This window comes from Salvia hispanica, chromosome 3 (genome assembly GCF_023119035.1).
Source record: "Salvia hispanica cultivar TCC Black 2014 chromosome 3, UniMelb_Shisp_WGS_1.0, whole genome shotgun sequence".
Lineage (NCBI taxonomy): Eukaryota > Viridiplantae > Streptophyta > Magnoliopsida > Lamiales > Lamiaceae > Salvia > Salvia hispanica.
Genome location: NC_062967.1, coordinates 11,217,295 through 11,238,012, shown reverse-complemented (window position 1 = coordinate 11,238,012; position 20,718 = coordinate 11,217,295). Strand labels below are relative to the sequence as shown.

The 20,718-nt window shown below is 31.9% G+C and overlaps 3 protein-coding genes across 3 annotated transcripts; 1 reads left to right on the top strand and 2 right to left on the bottom strand.

The window, feature by feature from the left end:
* Positions 1-2,964: 2,964 nt before the first annotated feature.
* On the bottom strand, positions 2,965-3,273 carry LOC125209261 (dehydration-responsive element-binding protein 1F-like). The gene has a single exon (XM_048108867.1). It carries the CDS (start codon positions 3,271-3,273, stop codon positions 2,965-2,967), a length of 309 nt encoding a protein of 102 aa, XP_047964824.1.
* A 5,943-nt stretch (positions 3,274-9,216) lies between these two features.
* Positions 9,217-9,888, top strand: LOC125212866 (stress-response A/B barrel domain-containing protein At5g22580). The gene is made up of 2 exons (XM_048113146.1): positions 9,217-9,419; positions 9,495-9,888. The coding sequence occupies exons 1-2, from the start codon at positions 9,217-9,219 to the stop codon at positions 9,691-9,693; spliced, it is 402 nt and encodes a 133-aa protein (XP_047969103.1). The 3' UTR covers positions 9,694-9,888.
* A 4,260-nt stretch (positions 9,889-14,148) lies between these two features.
* LOC125212988 lies at positions 14,149-15,319 on the bottom strand. The gene has a single exon (XM_048113310.1). The coding sequence runs from the start codon at positions 15,131-15,133 to the stop codon at positions 14,243-14,245; it is 891 nt and encodes a 296-aa protein (XP_047969267.1). The 5' UTR covers positions 15,134-15,319; the 3' UTR covers positions 14,149-14,242.
* Positions 15,320-20,718: the final 5,399 nt, after the last annotated feature.

Sequence of the window (20,718 nt, the reverse complement as noted above, 5' to 3'; positions counted from 1 at the left end):
TTTGTATCAACTTTTATGGGACGGAGGGAGTAATTTTTTTTATCAAGGTTCAACTGTAACGTCCCAAGATATTAGAATTTAAAGAAATCAAATTTAGGAAATAAGAAATTAAAATTATAACATTCTTAAAATTCCAACAATACACTTATTTAGTTACTATATTAGTAGTATCAAATTTTAATTTGTTGGATTAGAGTGAATTAAGCTAAAAAGTAGATATATTGAAAATTATAAGTTTATCAATATTGAAAATTACAATTTAATTATAGCAGTAATTTTTTTTATCATATATTATTATAAATCTGATTATTGACACTTCAATAGTACGTTATAACAAATTTTTAATACTTCATAACGCTAATTATTTATACTATTAAATTATTTAAATCAAAATTTATACGGTAGTAATTATTTTTAATCATATATTATAAATTTGATTATTGAAACTTCAATAGTATTGGATAACAAATTATTAATACTTCATATTTGTTAATATTAAATTATTTAAATTAAGATTTATAAAGACTAATTTGATAAGAGACCTGATATTGTTCATTTGCTACCAAATAGATCTTTATTTAATATTTTAAAATTTTAATATATTTTTAAATAAATGCAATAAAAAAATATATTATCCAATCATATTTTAAAAAATTGTATGGCATATAGTATGAAAAAGGTAACTTGTACGATATTTCTGAAGTCGCATATATCAAAACTCTATTTGTACGATGAATAACTAAACCTATAAACTTAATCTTGAAACCAAACTTATAGAAAATTGAAGAAAAATACACAAATTCCATTGAAACACAATAATAAACAAAAATAAAGCAATTCCATTCAACCATAATTGGATTGATTTTAGGACTAGATATGTACATTCAAAGTTTTTGATCGATAGACATGAATAAGATATTTGGAATTGGATTGATTTAATTTGATTGAGTAGGAATAAGAATATTAATTAGAAATACAATTACTAATTCATCTAGGAAATATCAAGATTATTGCATGTAATTTAATTCGACGAGATGACTAGATATGTATATTCAAAGTTTTTGATCGATAGACTTATGAATAAGAGATTTGGAATTGGATTGATTTAATTTGATGGAGTAGGAATAGGAAATTTAATTAGAATATAATTATTAATTCACCTAGGAGAGATTTGATATGCTGAGGGATAGATTCGTGAGTGTGTGTGAGCATCTCTTCTATACCAACTCTCATTTTTATTTTTATCGATAGTAAATATTAAATACTATCATTTTTAGTAATATTATTTTTGTTTTTATTTTTATTTTTCATGATATTAAATATTATTTTTATTTTTCTCGATATTAAATATTATTAGTAAATTCTCTCTCACCTATTCTCTCAGGAACTCTATGAACTCCGTCTCCCAGAATTCAATTCTTTTGATTTTTTTCTTAAACCTGAAAAGGTCATCTTCATAATCTCTATGTCACTCTTTTACCAAACTAAATCTCCAAGTAATGTTGTACTTCTTTATTTCTAAAAAGTTGGATCTTATTCTTGCTCAATTTCAATATTCTTACAAGACGGAAACCAGAATTTGTCATTTTTTCTCCAAAAACTATTCTGAATTTTTATCTCGCAAGCACAACAACGCCGCTAACCACTGTTCTTATTTTTTTCACAACTAGTCAACAAACGCCTCTGCGATCCAATTCACCCAAAATTTGGAATTCTGCCGCAGACCACCAGATTTATCCCCAATTTTTTTCTCTTCAGATTTCGAATCAATGAGCATTGAAAATTCGACATCCCAAAAATTTCCATGAAGTCAAGTAGTCAACCTTGTAGTGAATTTGTCCAGTTAAAAATCTCAGATTTCGTATGAGGTAGTGAATACAATTACGAATAAATTAATTATTAAGAGCTGAGAAGGTACATTTTGGAGAAAAAATGGTAAATGGTGATGTATTGTGAATTTTCACTTCGAACAATAAATGATGGAGAGAAAGTCTCTTAATATTTAGTGAAGATTGACGTAAAAGTATTAGAAGAAATTGGGAGAGAGGTAGAATATGGTCGACAAATTTAAGTTCAAAAAATAAAAAGGGAAAAGGAAAGATAGGAGTATTTAGATATGGAAATCTTAATTTGGAGATTTATATCAAGATTAATATTTCTTTTACTATTAAAATATAATAAAAATATAATAGGGATAATATAGTAAGTAAACAGTATAAATAATAATAAAACCGGTTAATATAAAATCGGTTCGGTCTGATTAAAAAGTTAAGGGTATTATGTACGTAGAAATTCACTACGAAAATCATTTCCCATATAGAGTAATAGGAGTTTAAAATCATCTGTTTATGGTATTTGCAACCGTGTGTGTATTCACAGTTGCATTGAGCACATGACACCGACACACATTTTAGGCAGTCCACCAAAATTAGTCCTTATCTATTTATAGTAGGGTTTCTTCTTTGATGAGGTGAATTTTATTTTTCACTAATAACATTTGAACCACTTCTTTTTTACACTTTATATCTCTTATTTTACCATTAATTTTGCATTAAAATATTGGCTGTCAACTGTGAAAGCCTATTTTTTTGGATGGGGTAGTGTTAATTTCTGTTTCATAATTTTATTTATAAGTTTTTAATATCGAGTAGTATATATTAAGATGAAAAGAATAAAAAAATAATATATGTAAATAGTTTTTGCATGTATATATAAAGTTGTGCATATATAGTGCAGAAAGCACGTGAATAGTGTAAGTACGTACCAACATTTAAGTGTTTTTTCACCCTTAGAAATGTGCGAATTTCATGCAAAAGCCCCAACAAATTGTTATTGCTAATAAAATAGGAATTAAAGTATATTGTAGGTATAAGATATATTTTCATTTAGTTGAAGTGGCAGCTCATAACAAACATAATCTCATGAGAGATGCATATATATGTCGAAGTAGAAGTAGAAGTAGAACTAGTGTTTCCAGAGAGTGAAGTCGAAGTCGATATGAGGATTGTCATGAGTCCAATTAAAACCCTTCTTGAGAGCTGGGGGAGTGAGAAGCATCCCTTGTGCCATGCTATCCACCAGCAGCGGCATGTTATACAATGCCTCCTCATCCACAAACTCCACCACCTCTTCCTTTTTCAAACTACTACTACTACTTCCATTAATGTTTCCTGTATCCAACGAAGGCGGCCTGGGGCGGGGGCTTCTTTTCTTCGCGCCTCTTTTCTTCATCTTACAAGGCTCGGTTGATGAATTTGGAGCTTCCGAATTCATAGATAGTTCTAATTGTAACGTATAAAGATTATAAGGAGATGTGTGTATGTTGAATGTTGTTGGAGTTTTGAATTTGTTGTGTATACTATTTATAGAACTATTAATATAACCCTGGATGGAATGGAAGTATCCAGATATGGCGTTGACTTTAGAGACTCACGTGTTTTTCTATATTCAGGGAAACATTTCGAGGTCTGTGGCTCTCAAATTTTTGGCTGCACGTGACGTTGACGATGTCAATTTGTCAAACATTTGGCTACACGTGTGCTTCTCTTGCAAAATTTGGACTGCACGTGTTGCAATAAAAATTGACTGTTAATAACATCCTTAAAATATGGACATATATCCTACTACCTCCGTCCCCTAAATTTTGACACACTTTGACTCGGCACGAATTTTAAGAAATGTAATGAAAAGTGAGTTGAAAAAGTTGGTAGGATGTGGGTCCTACTTTTAAAGTATTAGTTTTATAATAAAATGTGAGTAAGAATGCGTTAGTGGAATATGAAGTCTACTACCAAAAATGGTTAAAAAGTGATGTGTGTCAAAATTTGGGGGACGGACCAAAATAGTAAACTGTGTCAAAATTTGAGGGACGGAGGTAGTAGAATGATAATAATTCCTAATTAAAAATCATACGACTATTTACACTTTCATTTTTGTTCCATTAAATATAAAATATTTATTATTTCATGAATTAATAAAAATAATAATAATGTAAGATGGAGAAAAAAATAGGGATATTACTATTTTCATTTTAGAAAATATTTTATTTTATATTAGACAATTTAAAAAAAAAACGTTTCATTGTAACGGAATAAAAAAAAAGTATAATTTAATTGAGATCGCAAAATTTGTGACTGTAGATTCAATTTCCATTCCATCTCCCTATACCAGTTAGGCAATTACCAACCACCATTAAGGATTTAGTTTCCCTTAATGAGATTATGAGATTATATATTGATATGACAAAGAAGGTGGCACTTCTCTTGTTAGATTGCGATTAATCAACTATTCAAACAAATAATTTGGACGGGCAGAAAGGTATAAAGTATAAACGGTAATGCAGTGCAAAAGTCTTGGTTGATTTCAAAATTTTATTGCAAATTTTTAGGTGATTTAGATAAAAGTAATACATTAGGGATATGTGGTTTACAATATTATATTTCATAATTAAATTTCCATGATGTTTGGTTTATAAGATTAAATCTTATGATTTAATCATAGATGAATAGTCATATAATAATTAATCATAAGTCATAACTAATCCTCTTATACTAAATAATCTCAAAACCTATCATAAATTAGTATCTTATTACTATTTTACGTGAAAAACCGAAAATCGCCTACTAGTATTCTTAAAAGAGTGAATATAACCTCTAATTAAATAGTCGAGCACTTAATAAATTCTTAAATTTGCAAATTCTTATTAAAATGTTCAATCTAGCTATATTTCAGAGTGAATCTTTTAGTTAGGGGTGAGACATATATACTAATCTTAAGTTGGAAAAATTAAACGTTTTTGTCAAAAATTCCACAGTTCGTAAATTTTATTATGAATATTTTCGGATAAAATAAAATGGTGTGGGCTGTGACACAATATCATATATTGATAACATTCCAAATTTCCAATCAAACATTACTGTTAAGGACGGTTGTATGTATTGTTTTGCTATTGACCAGAATACTTTGGTTTTTATAACGAAAATGACTGTTATATATGATCATTATTTTACGATAAATTAAGAATAATGGTTTTGACTCTCGACATTATCAATCACCAAATAAAAAAGAAACCTTAATTAAATGACAAAGCTTTGACTCGCGGCAACAAAATGTCTGTGTTGGACTTGGCGCTTACTTTGACAATAAATTTGTCTTTATTTATTATGGGCGGTAACGATTTATTGGCCCAATAGACTTTTACCGGCCCAATCTGTTAAAACAAATTAATGGTCTTGTGCTTTGAAAATGATAACTCTATTCATAGTCCTTATGTTATTTACTATAGCCGTTGGTATAGAATTAATTACATATTTATAGTAGTACAACTTATAGTCCTAAATTAAAAGTGGTTGTTTCATAATCAAATTAAACTTACAGTTACACAACTCAACAATATTGAGGAGCTCACTTTCTTTCACGCTTCGATGACCTATAATTGAAGGTTAAATGCCAACGGTGAAGAGGGGTTTACGTATTCAAGATTTTTGGTGCAATAAATTTGATAAACTCTTTCCTTTTTTATTCGTCCTCTTCTATTTTAGGATTTTTCTTTCTCTTTAACCAGGTGAGATCCATTTTTTCAATAACACATTTTTCTTTCTATCTCTATCTCACTTACCAATTTTTCATTAAATACCGTGTCATTTCAAAAGTTTCTGTTTTTAGAGACCTATGGAGTAATTATTTGGATCCCAATTAAAAAAATATGAATTAAAAGAAATTACAATGAGAATTGGAATTAAAACATCCATACATACTTTTCAATGAAATAGACGTAAAGTAATGTGCCCATCCATAATTGAAAGAAGGAAAAAGAAAAAGTGAATAAAATCAATAGCAACAGCCAACGGAATCATACTATATTCATGTATTTTTCTTTTTGCAATAAAAACGACGTTGATATGTTTTTACTAATTTCATGTTATATCTAACACACTTAGGCACCTATTTAACTACTCTGAGTGACAAAACGAATAATAAAACTACTACAAGTTAATTTACCATTTATTCTAATGAATTAATTTTAAACGGGTAAGTAACTTAATTAGTTCATACTCCATATTTAATGAATTATTACACTAAAGATTGGTTGGGTATATGAATAATTGAAAGCTGAAACAATGAAAAATGTCTCTATAGTTGTTCGTGCAATAGATTCCATACATCATTTTGCGTTTGTCTGAGAACTGACTATAGTCTTTATAGAGATGGTATGATTATAGTCTTCAACTTTATGGAAATCTTGCATTATTATTCCTCTTTTGCAGAGTACTTTTGGACACACACTGATTTTATTAGGAATTCCACGTTCTTGTGCACGAGCCATCTCCCTTTCTTGTCGGCTATTTCTTCTGGCCACACTTTCATCTCTTTTCTACTTATTTCTTCATAAAATTGGGAGATTACACCTTGCCATCCAAGAGATCGTATAAAGATGTAGTACATATACCTATAATTGGGGTACACATCGGGTTCGAATAAAAGGATAAAGGTCCAATCCTACACATGGTTGGATTGTCAAAAGCAGCTCACGACATTTTCCTACAGAGGAAGACCTCGATCGAATTATAATTTATAAGCATAAACCTATAGTTCGTGAGATCTAATTGAGCTCGATAGCTACATGGTTGTATTCCCCACTCAACTAAATCAACATATTTGCAAGCAATCGAAGAAACAAGAAGAAATAACTAACATCTCCCTTAATTAAGATCGATCATATGCTTATCGCTAGGCTATATATAACCTTCATATTAGATTGACAACAAGCATGAATACTTTACTACGAATAAAAAAAATGATGTTATTGTAGAATTAAGGCAAAACACATTCTTAGGTCCTTATACTTTAGTCAAAATGTTAATTAGGTCCTTGTACAATTTTTTCGTTTTAATAGGTCCTTATACTTTTCACAATATTTTTATCAGGTCCTCGTACGATTTTTCGTTTTAGTAGGTCCTTATACTTTTATCATAAATTTCATTAGATCCTTGTACAATCTTTTATTTTAGGGACTTTTTTACATTTATCTTGGATAATAATATATATTTAATTAAACTTAATGAACTTTTTAATATTCCATTATTTAACTTAGCATAGTCTATAAAGATAATATCATCTTGTTATCCAATAATCTCAATAAGTTGTAGAGAATAATAAAAAGATTAACCGTGATGATTGAAGATTAAAATCGAAGTGTTTTTTTAGTATAACTATCCGAATTTTCAATTGATTATTTATATTTATATTGAAAAATACGTTTCCCTGAATATTCATAATCATAAGATAAGTTAAATAATAAAATTAAAAGGTTCATTAAATTTAATTAATTAAATATAAATTATTATCTAAGATAAAAGTAAAAAATATCTTAAAATAAAAAATTGTATAAGGACCTAATAAAATTTATAATCAAAGTATAAGGACCTATTAAAACGAAAAAATTGTACGAGGATGTGATGAAATTTATGAAAAAGGTATAAGGACCTATTAAATCGAAAAAATTGTACGAGGACCTAATGAACAATTTGATTAAAGTATAAGGACCTAAGAATGTGTTTTGCCTAGAATTAATTAAATGTGTCGACAAGAATTAGGTCAAATTAAGTTCCTAAATTGTTTAGGAATTAGCCGTTGTGTGTTACTGTCACATGCGCTCTCCATCTCCAAATGTGTGTTTTATTTACATATAATATGTGTCACCTAAGTAGCGTCATATTTTAGAATTTTATATACAAAATACCTGCATTCATATGTAAATTCTTCAGTCATTTTTTTTTTCGTGTAATCAATGGATGATTGAATAATAAAAATCCTATATTTATGACTCGAAATAATTATGTTTTCACGACATCGCTTTTTGAAACAGCAACAGGCGATGGAGCAGACAAGTGATGTTGTATCAACGATTTCGTTCACGTATACAATTAATCACATCACATTGGCTAGAAATGGGACATATACGTGATATGACTTGCAAATTGCAATAGACTTTCTATCCATTATTATAATGATTTTTTTTTTCAAATTACGCTCTACATTTATTGCTAGTAAAATTATGCGCCACACATAAAAATTATGATGTGGAACGTGCATTATTAGAGTGTAACAAGTATATATATACCATTCAATAAATAAACAATCACTAGATTCACTAGTAAAATTGGGAAGAAATATTCCGAGAAAAGTTTATCATAATCAATCTTTTAGAAAAAAAAAAGATAAAAATTATATATTCTCGCAGCACTCTCAGTAGTCAGTAAGTATGCCAGGAAATTTGGTCCGCACCTAAGACTCGAGGTCAGGTCACGTGTTATGCGTTACTGTGCGTGTGTGACATGAGTCGAGGTATGGGCTGCGCTTGAATAGTTAAGGGTCGATCGAATATTTGGGGTCTGAATAGTAGTAGTAGCAGCAGTATAAAGGGTTTAGGGAGTATTACTAGTTAGAGTATTAAACTATTCTTAAAAAATATTAAAAATACTATATATCAAAATCTATATTGCTTCCATATAAACTTTTCTGATAGTAAATAGATTATAGGATTTTCGTGTATGATAAAATGATAGGAGCATTATAAACTATTGAGATATGGAACACAATGCTGTTCTAATAACTAGAATCCAATTTGCTCAATTCAGAGTTATATGTCTGTTTTTTACAAGAAATTAGTATTCCATTGATGACAGCTAAGGCACTACCACTACCACTACCACAGTAGCCATTCAGTAAACAACTTGTTACAAAACAGTGAAGAGGAGAGACCACTTTTATTTTTATTTATTTGGATTCTTGCTCCACCCACACTAATTTTTTTCATATGATATGATATGATATTTAACACATGTGACATGCATTAGTAGTAGTAAATACAAAATATATGATTCAAAAAATATAACAAAAGATCTTATTTCCAATTATAAATGTTCTTGCACAACCATTTTTGGAGGTGTGACCTTATATACTCAAAGTTTGATTTTCACAAACAAAAAACATACATGTAGAGGAACATATAGAATGAAGATATAGCTGGAATAAGCCAGAGGACCCAATTGAATTGAAAATTCAAAGTTGAAAAATTGGGTGAGAAAATGTGAGAATTGAAAATTCAAAGTTGAAAAATTGGGTGAGAAAATGTGAAAAACACAGAGAAGGCTAGTGGGAATTGGCCCCACTAGAACAGACTAGCCTTTAAAAATCTTACATTGTCCAAGTTTAATGTGCGACACTCTTGACTGTCCAATTCTCACTCAAATTGTGTGCATATATAGTAAGGGTGTGGTTATTCATTTTGGGTCAGAAATGGCTGAATTCAATCATCTTGTGCTGGTGAAGTTCAAAGACGACGTCGTTGTGGACGACGTCTTGCAGGGATTGGAGAAGCTCGTCTCCGAAATGGATACTGTCAAGTCCTTTGTCTGGTTAGTAGTACTAGGTAGTTAACCATTTCCATATGATCATTGTAATAAAATTGTTTATGATATTGATTTGGGCAGGGGGCAAGATAAGGAGAGCCCTGATGTTCTGAGGCAAGGATTTACGCACTCGTTCTTGATGACATTCGGAAGCAAGGAGGATTTCGCTGCGTTTGCTGCTCATCCGAATCACGTCGAGTTTTCGACCACATTCTCTGCTGTGATTGACAAGGCTATTCTCCTTGACTTCCCAGCTAAAACTGTCAAACCTGCTGCTTGATATTCTCTTAATTCCTATATGTCTAGTGTGTGTGTTGTGTGTTTGTGTTTGAGGTTTACTTGCATGGATTCTGTTCTGTAGCCTAATAATGGAGTTGGAGTTGCTTTTGTTTAACTTCTACTACGACTGCTCTTGATGTATCAGAATATATATGTTCTGCAGTTTAATGAATGAGTTATGGGATCTTAAATTTTAGATTTTTTTATTTTTTTTTTGAACTTTGTTGCCTCAACATATATTCGTTTTGATTATTTGAGCACTGCCAAATCTAGACTGCATTCTGCTTTCATATTGAAAAACTGCTTAGGCATTGAGGAATTCTTTTAGTTCAACTTTTCTGATTACAAAAAAGAGGAAATCCTTTTTCTTGATGTCAAAGAAGCAAGAATATCATAACAGAAAGTGCTAATAGATTCTCTGATATGTTCAACTTTTCATCTCACAATATGTATAAATGAAGGGTACATCAAAATTCGTAAGCCAAATCATCCTCTGCAAATCCGAGAAGCTCTAATGATGGGCCTATTCCAAATCAACCACACAAACAAACTCATCATCGGTTTCCAACTCCTTGATTCTCTTCAACTGCTCTAATCACCACATTAGCTATGTATGTATCAGAAATGCAGTCTGTTATCTATGTGTTCTTGCACTACTTGAAGGTCATATGGTGTTTATCTGGTTTTCTTACACTTGTGGGAGTTTTGGATTGCCTTTTTATTAGATGTAATTGAAGAGTGCAGAGTAATTAGTTCAACTGAAATTCCTACTTGCTCAGTTTTGTTTCTTGCTTTCATGATTTCATTCCTATTTTTGGTTCTATATTTGCAAGTTTAGATCCTTGATCTTGCAATCAAGTTTTGTTTGTGGGTTAGGAAGCTACTTCGTTTAAATACCAACATCATAATATTATTCATGTGTAGAACTAGTGTAGTAGAAGTAGTAGTAGTATTTTGCAAGGCTCAAGTGGGCCAACTGCAATATATGTGCAGTATAGTTTTCACATTCCTGTCATGTTAAATATATTTTCAACATTTTGGTAATATAGTTGTCACGTGAAAGATAATTATGAGATTATGGTGATTCCACGAGTGGTGTCTGGTGTGATATATGCAATGGGCTCTGATGGATTCGAATTTTCTCAGTGGATAAGTGGTTTTGGACTCATTTCGTTTTCATCAGTGCTCAACTCATCATGCTCATGCCCTTCCATTAAATGGAAGGGGCAAATCACGTCCCACATCGAAAAATAAGTAAATTGCACAAAATATGACTTTCCAAGTCCATTAATATGGGGCTTTTTAGTGTCTAAGAATAAAATTGCGAGGACTTGACCCAAAGAACAAAGTGGACAATATCATACTACAGCGTTCAGGTGTTTATCAACGAACCCTCGTAAACATAGCTATCTTAATCAGGTAAAATGCTAATAAATTTGAGCAAGAAGTACAAAAAAATAGATCAAATACATATAACCATCATTATGTGACGACTAAATTACATTATGTTACTCAAATGTTAAGAAAGGTTTTCAGTTTTGTGGGATTTGGACATAGCAATCGCAAAATCCAGCTTCTTCATGTAAACTACATCGGTCATCATCATGTGAAGAAGCAAAATTAAAAAATTTACCACAAACTAAGCCTTTTGTCCACCATTTCTTCTCCAAACTTAACTCTTTTTCCACAGGTTGCTTCTGCAACGCCTCCACCTCTTCTTCCGATTCGACGTCGTTTTCCACCAATTTATTTTCATGATTTTGCTTCAAAACAAGATGAAGAAATAAGACAAATTTTGTGAGCATTGTGCCAAAAAGGTAGTAGTAAAACATAGACAACAAGACCATGGCTGGGTAAGTTTATTTTATTTTTCTTCTTTTTGTGATGCTCATTCTCATTTTGAAGCGTCTATTAATATTCGAGATGAATCAAGATATTACCAACATAAAATTCATTGCCTACTGTATTTTGTCAAGAAGAAAATCTCATTTAAGTTAAGTTGGAAAATCTCATTAAAGTTGATCGGATCGATGGACTAACAAAAATGAAAAAAAAGAATATTATGATAAGTTTTGCAATCTACCACTATTTATGGATTAAATATGTCGCCAAGATCAGCACACTTTTCAGCTTCTTTAGTAAATTTCATTTTATACCCCTCATGTTTGACTGTATTATATGCAGTTACATTATTTCACGAAAATGAATTATGTAAATATGTTTGACTGTAGATTAGACAAATTATGTGTTAATTTCATTCATAATTGGGTAAGTATAATTAGATTAGATAAGTGACGTGTTTCATTCGTATTTGGGAAAATCATAGGAGTATATAATCAAAATGATAAGTTTACGATTTTTTTATTGTGTAAATAATTGATTTTATCTCATTATTTGGAACATTTACATCAAAATATCTCACTGTTTAGGTAGTTATCATTTAATATCTCATCGTGTCATTTGAATTAGGGTCTTAATGATGCAAAAGTGTCAAAAGATGATCGATCAGAAAAACTACTTTAGTTACATGAATTTGAAATAATGATAAAAAAAAGCCACTATCTCAAAGGGAAACAACACAATTACAGAAATTATAAATAAAATTTCTAAAAGATATAAAATGACGATTCCGTCCCTTAAATGATGTCCAATGGCCAAAATCCATCGTACGCCATGGCAAGGGACGTCACTTACGTTTTCGGTGTCGCCAGCGTTAACAGATACAACTGCATCACTTAACCCATTTCGAGTCATTCCAATGCAATTGACGTTTGTGGGTGTTGTGACTATTGTCTTCTTGAAATGTTTGCTCACCTCTCGTTAGATTTTCAGTTTTTGTTTAACTTTAACACTCCATAATAGATAGGCTTTTATAAGTAAGTTGAGTGCTATGCAATAAATAGGCACACACGGCAGCTCAGAAGATGTAGTACAAATTTGTGGGTTTACATCTGTTGAAACAAACTGAGAACCACCAGTTGCATAGCCCGAAATAAGGGGCTTTTCTGTTCAAATTCTGATAACGTGGTCCAAAAATTGAGGCACAAACAGCCATTTTAATGGGGTCTCTTTCTCATCTAATCAAATTCAATTCTCACTTGCTGCTTTCCTCAATGTAATTCTTGTGACACCTTTTCTGCTGTCTTTCTTAATTGGATGTTGATTTCTTGTTGCTTTCTCAACTTTCAAATGAGTAGGTAAGTGTTTCTTTGTTGTTAGTTGTTACATATAAAGGTGAAATTTTGCAGGCTAATCAAGTACTACTACTAACATTGATATGTCTATTGTTACAAAAAAAGATTAGTACTACTACTACTACAAAAAGAGATTACTCATTTTCTAGTTTAGATTTCATTTTTTAAATCCAAAGTATACTCCCATTTTTAATATACTTTGCTCCTAAAACAATTCAAGAAATTGTAAATTAATTGAAAACGAAGTTTTCTAAAATTGAACAGACCACTATATCATGCCATTGTCCTTCTCGATAAAAATCATGTCATTTTCTAAATATTCTCTAATTTTTGACTTTTTCGTGCTTAAGGCAATCTTTATCGAGATATATAGAAAAGCAGAAAATATCTTCATAACAATCCTTCAAACACCAAATGAGTATTTTTGGTGCCTTTTGTGTTCTTTTGATCTGATCTTTTTGCTACTATAAGGATTCTTGTAAGTCATGCACATGGGTGCCAAATTGTGAACAATTTCAACAATCAATTATGAGTGAGTTTATCTATCGTATTGGACAACCAATAGCATTAAAGAGATATTGAAATTTGAATTCCAAACTTTTGACCAAATTACAAATTAGCCATAATTTTTAAATGTTTTAATAACATCCTTAATATTCTTTCGTTTTGTTGCGAATTAGATTATTCTATTTTTTTTTCACGAGTTTGAAGTTCAGACCTAAACTTAACGACAAAATTTCTAATTGATTGAGAACTTTTGAAGCCTTTGGATTGTCGTTTTTACTGTAAATTTCACCGTTAAAATGTTTGGCGACTGTGTAGTCGAGAGTTAGGAATTAGTGCGTAAATTTTTAGTTTTTCAAAATATTAGTAGTATGAAACAATAAAAAGATCAAATTTGTAATAAATCGAATGAGATTGAAACATTATCAAAACACTCTAAAAGATTAAGTATAATGTGTAAAAAGATGAATTAGTTTGAGAACTTAATTGCAATAATCTGATCCTTACCTGATACCCCAACTAATAATTTTATAATAAACAAAATGCTAGGCTCAAATAAAATAATAAAGCAAAAACCTAAGCAACCATAAATTGAAATTATAGTTAGGCTAACCAAACACATAAAGGTGAAAAGCAAATTGACCCACACGAACAAACACATTAAATACTAATACCATCCAAACTTATGTGACAATCAACCTTTATGCAAATAGAAAAAGTGAATGAATCACTGAATACGTCATAATTACCAAAAGATGTAAAATATAAACTCGTGAATCAAATGAATTAATTATAAAGTCGTTTCAATTGGGGAAAAAAAAGGAAATGAAGCAAAATTAGACATGAATTGACTTAGTTCTTACAAGCACAAATCATGAAAGAGAAATCAAGATGGCGACGATGATGAGGAGGAGAATTGTCGTTGTCGTGCATCCAGAATGTAGTGCTATCCAATCCGGTGGACCTCGGCTTGAACATGAAGACGGCACATCCGGAATCCGGATTGTAGAACCAGTCATGAACATCCCACAGCAAATCCACCAGCATTCCGTCCACAAAAATCGTGTGATTCCCCCTGAAATTCCACTGCACCTTCCTCACCTTCATCACCGTCTTCTTGTCCACGCACACCCACAGAATCGGATTCCGCTCCATCTCCCCATACCGGATGGACACATCGTGCGCGCCGCCGCCCTCGCTGAATCTCGCCCTCGTCGAGTACACCGCGCTCCCGGACAGGTGCTCCTGCCGCGACACCAGCGCCAATTTGTTATCCGCGCTGGCGCCGAATTGGTGAGGGTGGGGCGCCGCCTTGTCGCCGAGGAGCAGGGCGAGGGCGGAGTCGACGACCACGGCGAGGTAGAAGCCGTCGAGGGGCTCCGGGCCGGGGTGGTAGCGGGCGGCCGAGAGGTCCCAGAAGAGGTCGATTTTGGAGGAGGAGGAGCGGAGGTGGAGAGACTTGGAGCCTTTGGATTTGCGGAATAGGCGGGAATTATTGGAGGCGATTTTGAAAGTGACGGAGGGATCGTCGTCGAAGGAGATGGTGAGGGCGTGGGAGGAGGCGGTGCGGCTCCACGTCAGCGTCATCGTCATCTGCTTCAGGGTGCTTCTGTAGAGACATGTCACGCTGTTTTGGATGGAAGGGGCGGATATGATGCAGGGCTTTATGTTTTTGTAGCTTGAGCACGATGTGTCCGAGACCTGCACTGCGTGATCGCTCAGACATGATGCTAACTCTCTCATTTTGTTGTCTATAGACAGACACACACAGAGACGAGGGAAGGAGGAGAATTGTGTAGTGTCTTAAATGTGTTTTATCTCTAAATTAAATTAGTGTGTGTGCAACTAATGATATTGGAAAGAATGGATATTTGCGACAGAGACTTTCTCTATGTCTTGACAGTTCATTTGAGATCTGTCGTATTTATAAATATACAAATAAGTTTAAAACTAATACACTTGAAATGACTATGATGATTTTGATTTATTTTATATACGGTGATGTTGTGTAATTTAATGTATAGTCAATGGTTGACTAAAATGTAGTTCTGTCTGTCTGGTCTCCATGAATTGATTGATTCGAATTTTAAGAAATTATTTAATTAGAAAGTGGGTGAAAAAAATAAGTTGAATGTGAACGTAATTAGTTAATGAAATGTGATCTCTGTTTACAAAATGTAATAAAAGTAAAATGAAATATTTAATTGAATCAAACAAAAGTAATAAAAGTAAAATGAAATATTTAATTGAATCAAACAAAAGTAGCAAAAAAAATGAGATAATTAATGGGGTCCATAGGGAGAAAGTATTGGTTAAGGTCTTCAGTCAAAAGTTGTGGTAACAAAAATATTACTACTAGTAACTTAGAAAATCATAAGAGAATAGTGTAGGAATTGGTCATTAGTCAATAGTGGGGAAGAATAGTAAAGCGTCAAGAATGGTGGTAATACATAAATAATAGACGCATATGGATATGTATACAGGTGAGTGCCCAGAAAATTAAAAATAGAAATTTATGTTTATTCGAAGTGGGAATAATTACTTTGAATGACTGACATTTTATGTGTACCAAGATGAAGAATGATGGACCCCTGTTTGTTTGCTGCCAATTGAATACTAGTAGTACTATACTTCCTCCGTTCATAAAAAAATAAGCAATTGATGTATAACACGAGTTTTAATGTAGAATTGGTAAAATAAGAGAGAAGGGAAAAAAATAAGAGAGAAGGAGAAAAAGTAAATGAGAAGTAGTGTTAGTGGAATGATGTGTAGGATTATTATTTGTTGAAAACTTTCCATAAATGAGTTTGCTTTATTTTTTGTGACTGCCAAAAAAGAAGGTAAATGTGTTCTATTTTTTTTGGGCGGATAGAGTATTTATTAATTGAAAAAAATTTATAGTACTAGCATTTTACATAGTGGAGGACTTGATTGTCAGAATTTTTGAGTCGTGCCAGCACTTCTATGCCGTGTTATCTAGGTTATGAAATTGGCATCTAGAATCCATGATTACATGCTTAAGAGTTCTTTTAATATTTTAATTTTTTTTTCTCTTTAATTGTCCACAATTGACAATCCAACCGAAGAAGTATTTAATCTACTTATAACTTAGGCCCAAGAAAATATCATTCTGTTCTGCGCATTCTAGAATCGAACTAACTGTGAATTGTTTAGTTATCTGACCATACAAAACTTTAAAAAGAGGCCTAACTGAACCAATATTTGGTACTCTGTATAATTCAATTAATCTTGCAAATATCTTAATGGGTTATCGTTATACATCAATTCATGGGAAAGCATTATTAATGTGGAAGCTGAAATTGTATTTTTTTCAATTTATATTGTTTATATTTATAAACACGCAATGACTTGCAACTTCAATGTTTTAGTTCGAGAGAAAGTATTTTGCCAATTGAACTGAACGATAAATTGTTGCGACAGATGAATTGTTGGCCGGGGCGATAAGACAAGATGGGGTGTGATAGTGAGTGTTTTTGGCCCCCCACATATTAATGCCGGAGCCACCAACTTCTAATGAATATAGCCTCTATGATTGAAATCATACGAATAATGTGAAATCAGCAATTGCTCCTTTATTGGATGGATCTGTACCATTATAAAATCAATTCAATTGCATATATATACTTCAATTTTTTTCTTTTTAATTTAATACTAATAAAAACCTCATAATAAGAGTTGGATATGTTGCACACTTCTGTATATCATACGAAATTCATTAATTGCCAGCTTTTTCATCTTATAAGTAGAAGTAACATCAATAATCCATGGTATGATACTTGGAGAAAATAAAAAATTACCCATGATCAATCAATTTGGTCTCTTCCTTTCGTCCGTTAAAATTTTGATCGTAAGAATCGTTTTTACATCTTACTGGCTACTGCAACACCAATAATAAAATTTGGTGCCACCTAAATCACAGTCCACAAGACAAAAATATTTTTAATGTTTTTTAGAATATTTGAGTTTTATTTAATAAATCGTACAACACATGATCCACTAAATAAAAATGTTTTGCAGGGTTCAGATCATTGCAGATACACTAATTACCGAAATCTTTTTTTATTATTGTTAAGAAGTGGTCAATCTCTAAAGCTAATAGACCAGCTGCACAATCCACCACAAGTCAAGAGCAAGATACAAGTAACTAGAAATGTCAAATGGGCCGGGCCGACCCAGCCCGGCCCAGGCCCGGCCCACCAATGAAATGAAGCGGGCTTGGGCTGGGCCGAGTAGATGAATTGTGCTCCAATTGGGCCTTTTTACAAACCCAGGACCGGCCCGAGCCCAGGCCCACTCGAAGCCAGGCCCAGGCCCAGGACCGGCCCAGGCCCGGCAAAATCTAATTATTTGCTTGGTTTTATACTACTACTCCTATATTTGTTGTTCTTTCAATTGTTTTAATTGTGGATAACATAATAATATACTAATAACATGTCCATATCTACTATTTATTAATAACATTATGCATAAATATTCAATTAATCAATTATTACTCAACTTAAATCAAAACTTATACTAATAAATTTGATTTTCATATTTATAGAGTAGTATTGACTATTTTTTTTCAAAAATAGAGGATCCTAAAATTGATTGTGGTATAATTATTTTGATATGCATAATTATGGAGATTAGTTGTTAATAATTTATCTCTATCATATATAGCTCCCTAATTATAGTGAATAGTGATGACTACTTATCTATTTTACTATTTATATGCAAATTGTAATATGCATTAATGTGTATGCCTTACGGTAGTAGTATTAGTTTCTATGCATATGACTATATGAGTATAAACAATGAAGATTGGATATTATTTCATGCATATTCATTTCTATTAATATATTGTTAGATGCATGATTATTTTATATTTTTATGTTTTCATAAATTTTTTATTAATGATATTATGCAAAAAATAATCAATTAATTAATTACTCAACCTAAACTAAAACTTATAACAAGTTTGATTTCCATAAATACAATTGATTTGCATAATTCAATGGTTAATTGATTTGCATAATTATAGATAGTATTAGTTTTACTTCATATATCTCAATTAAAAATAATTCCATAATTATAGTGTGTCATGATTCTAATTTTGTGGGATAACGTAACATTTACGTGTGTAATCTATAACATTAATACACAAATTTTGTGGGAATATATTAAATTGTAGCAAAATCTTGATACCTTATTTTGTGGAAATATATATTTATAAATCATTATACACTATATACTATTCCAATATAGAAAAATTAATATTTATCTAGCACAATAAAAATTTTAAACTTGGCCCAGGACCGGCCCAGCCCGGCCCACTTACCAACTGGGCCCGGGCTCGGGCTGGGCCCATTATTTATACCAAAACCCAGGCCCGGCCCGGCCCGGCCCGGCACAAACATGGGCCTGGGCCGGGCTGGGCTGAAAAGTCGTTGGGCCTCGCCGGGCCCGGGCCGGGCTGGGCCGGCCCGACCCACTTGACACCTCTACAAGTAACAACCCTAGCAGTAGTCCGAATCTTTGACCGATTCAAATACCAACCTGTTCACGATTGTATCACCTGCATAGCTCAATAGAGTGGATTGGTAACACAAGAACATAGATCCTAAAGGATCTGTACAACACCGGAAGAAAGACCAAAGAAAAACAAGGAGATGATGATATTGTGGCTCAGGTTGCACAACAACTGCATTGAGTGGAGTACACATGTGGCGGCCATTGTTTACATCCAGATAAGTGAATGTTACGCGAGCCTCGCAATCAATAACTCACAAACAGATTCAGCCCAAATGATGATGGTCCATAATATTCAACAACGTTCTATATATTTTTTTTATGACGTCGAAAAAATCCTTTGATTTAGCTTCTAGAGCTGCAATTTTAGCCATTTAGAATCTATGTAATTAACATACTAATTAACATTAATTGTTCCGCAAACAAAAGAACGAGACTACCTAACTAAGTAACTAACCACTAATGACTCGAAGCGTGAGGATTCTGTACAATGTATCCGTTGCATAGAATATTCAGTATTGTGATTATTGAATTATTTTGTGATTATGAATTATAGAGACACACAGTCTCGACCAAATAGATTTTTTTTCTCTTATTGGACAGCCAGACGACAACTTTAATATTAAAATATACTTATATTTTAATTCGTTTACAATTTATATTACCATTATTTTTGTTTAGTGGAAATGAAACATTTTGTAGACAAATGAGATCTCAGGCATGCCGGCCGTTAAGATGGTGGTATGACGCGAAACAAAAGTTTAATAATTTTATGTGATAACCCACAATTATTAAACTTGCTGGCATTTGATCAGACACTAAATAAACATTTATAATAGTTTAGTAAATAAATAGTGCAAATTATTCCCTAAAACCTAATACTCAGCTCTCTTTCCAATTTTTTCCATATACTTAAAAAAAATAGTCACATGTATCAATTATCATTAATTATTTCCAATTGTATTGATTTTCCTACCCGACCCGATTCTGTTTTTTTTCAACGAAATTTAACACTAAGCCGCTATTACTGAAAAGTGTACTAAGTTGGTAATGAAGCATATATGCATTGATATCTCATACTTTTAACTAAAAGTATGGATATATTTTTTTTAAAATCTCATATTTACAACTAAAATATGTACTCCTTATATAACTTACTCCATATTGTTAAATAAATGAAACATGATCATCTGCATCTGCGAGGCCCAAGATGCTCTTGGTGTTCTGTTTTTTGTCTTCTCCAGCTGCCTTCATTTGTTAATTAATCCAATATAAAAATGTTCGACTTAGATTGTGTACTATGTATTAATCTTTATTAAGTCAATAAGAATTCAATTATTGGTCGCTTCGTATTCTTGTCTACACTTTTATTTTGTCCTATTTTCCCCGCTAGTTTGGCTGTATCATTCCTATCCATTGAAATTAAAAGTGAATAACTTTACACGAGACTCCTAATTTGGAGCATTCAATAGAAAGATTATAAATTTATAATACAGATGACTCAAATTAAATATTTTCAGGCTCTATTTTATAGAGATATACTCAATTGTTAACTTGTCAACTCTGCATATTAAAAATGTGAATACAAATACATAATTTTTGTCCTTATATCAATATCATTGTGTTGATATTTTTAATATAGATACATTGACAAGTTATCAGTGTTAGTAAATTAAGCTAGTTAGCAACTTAAAAAAAATTATGATAACTATACTTTGATAGGATGCATAATTTTATCCTAGACTAACTTGTTGTTTGGTTCGCAAATAAAAATATTTAGATAGCTCGTGTCAGCC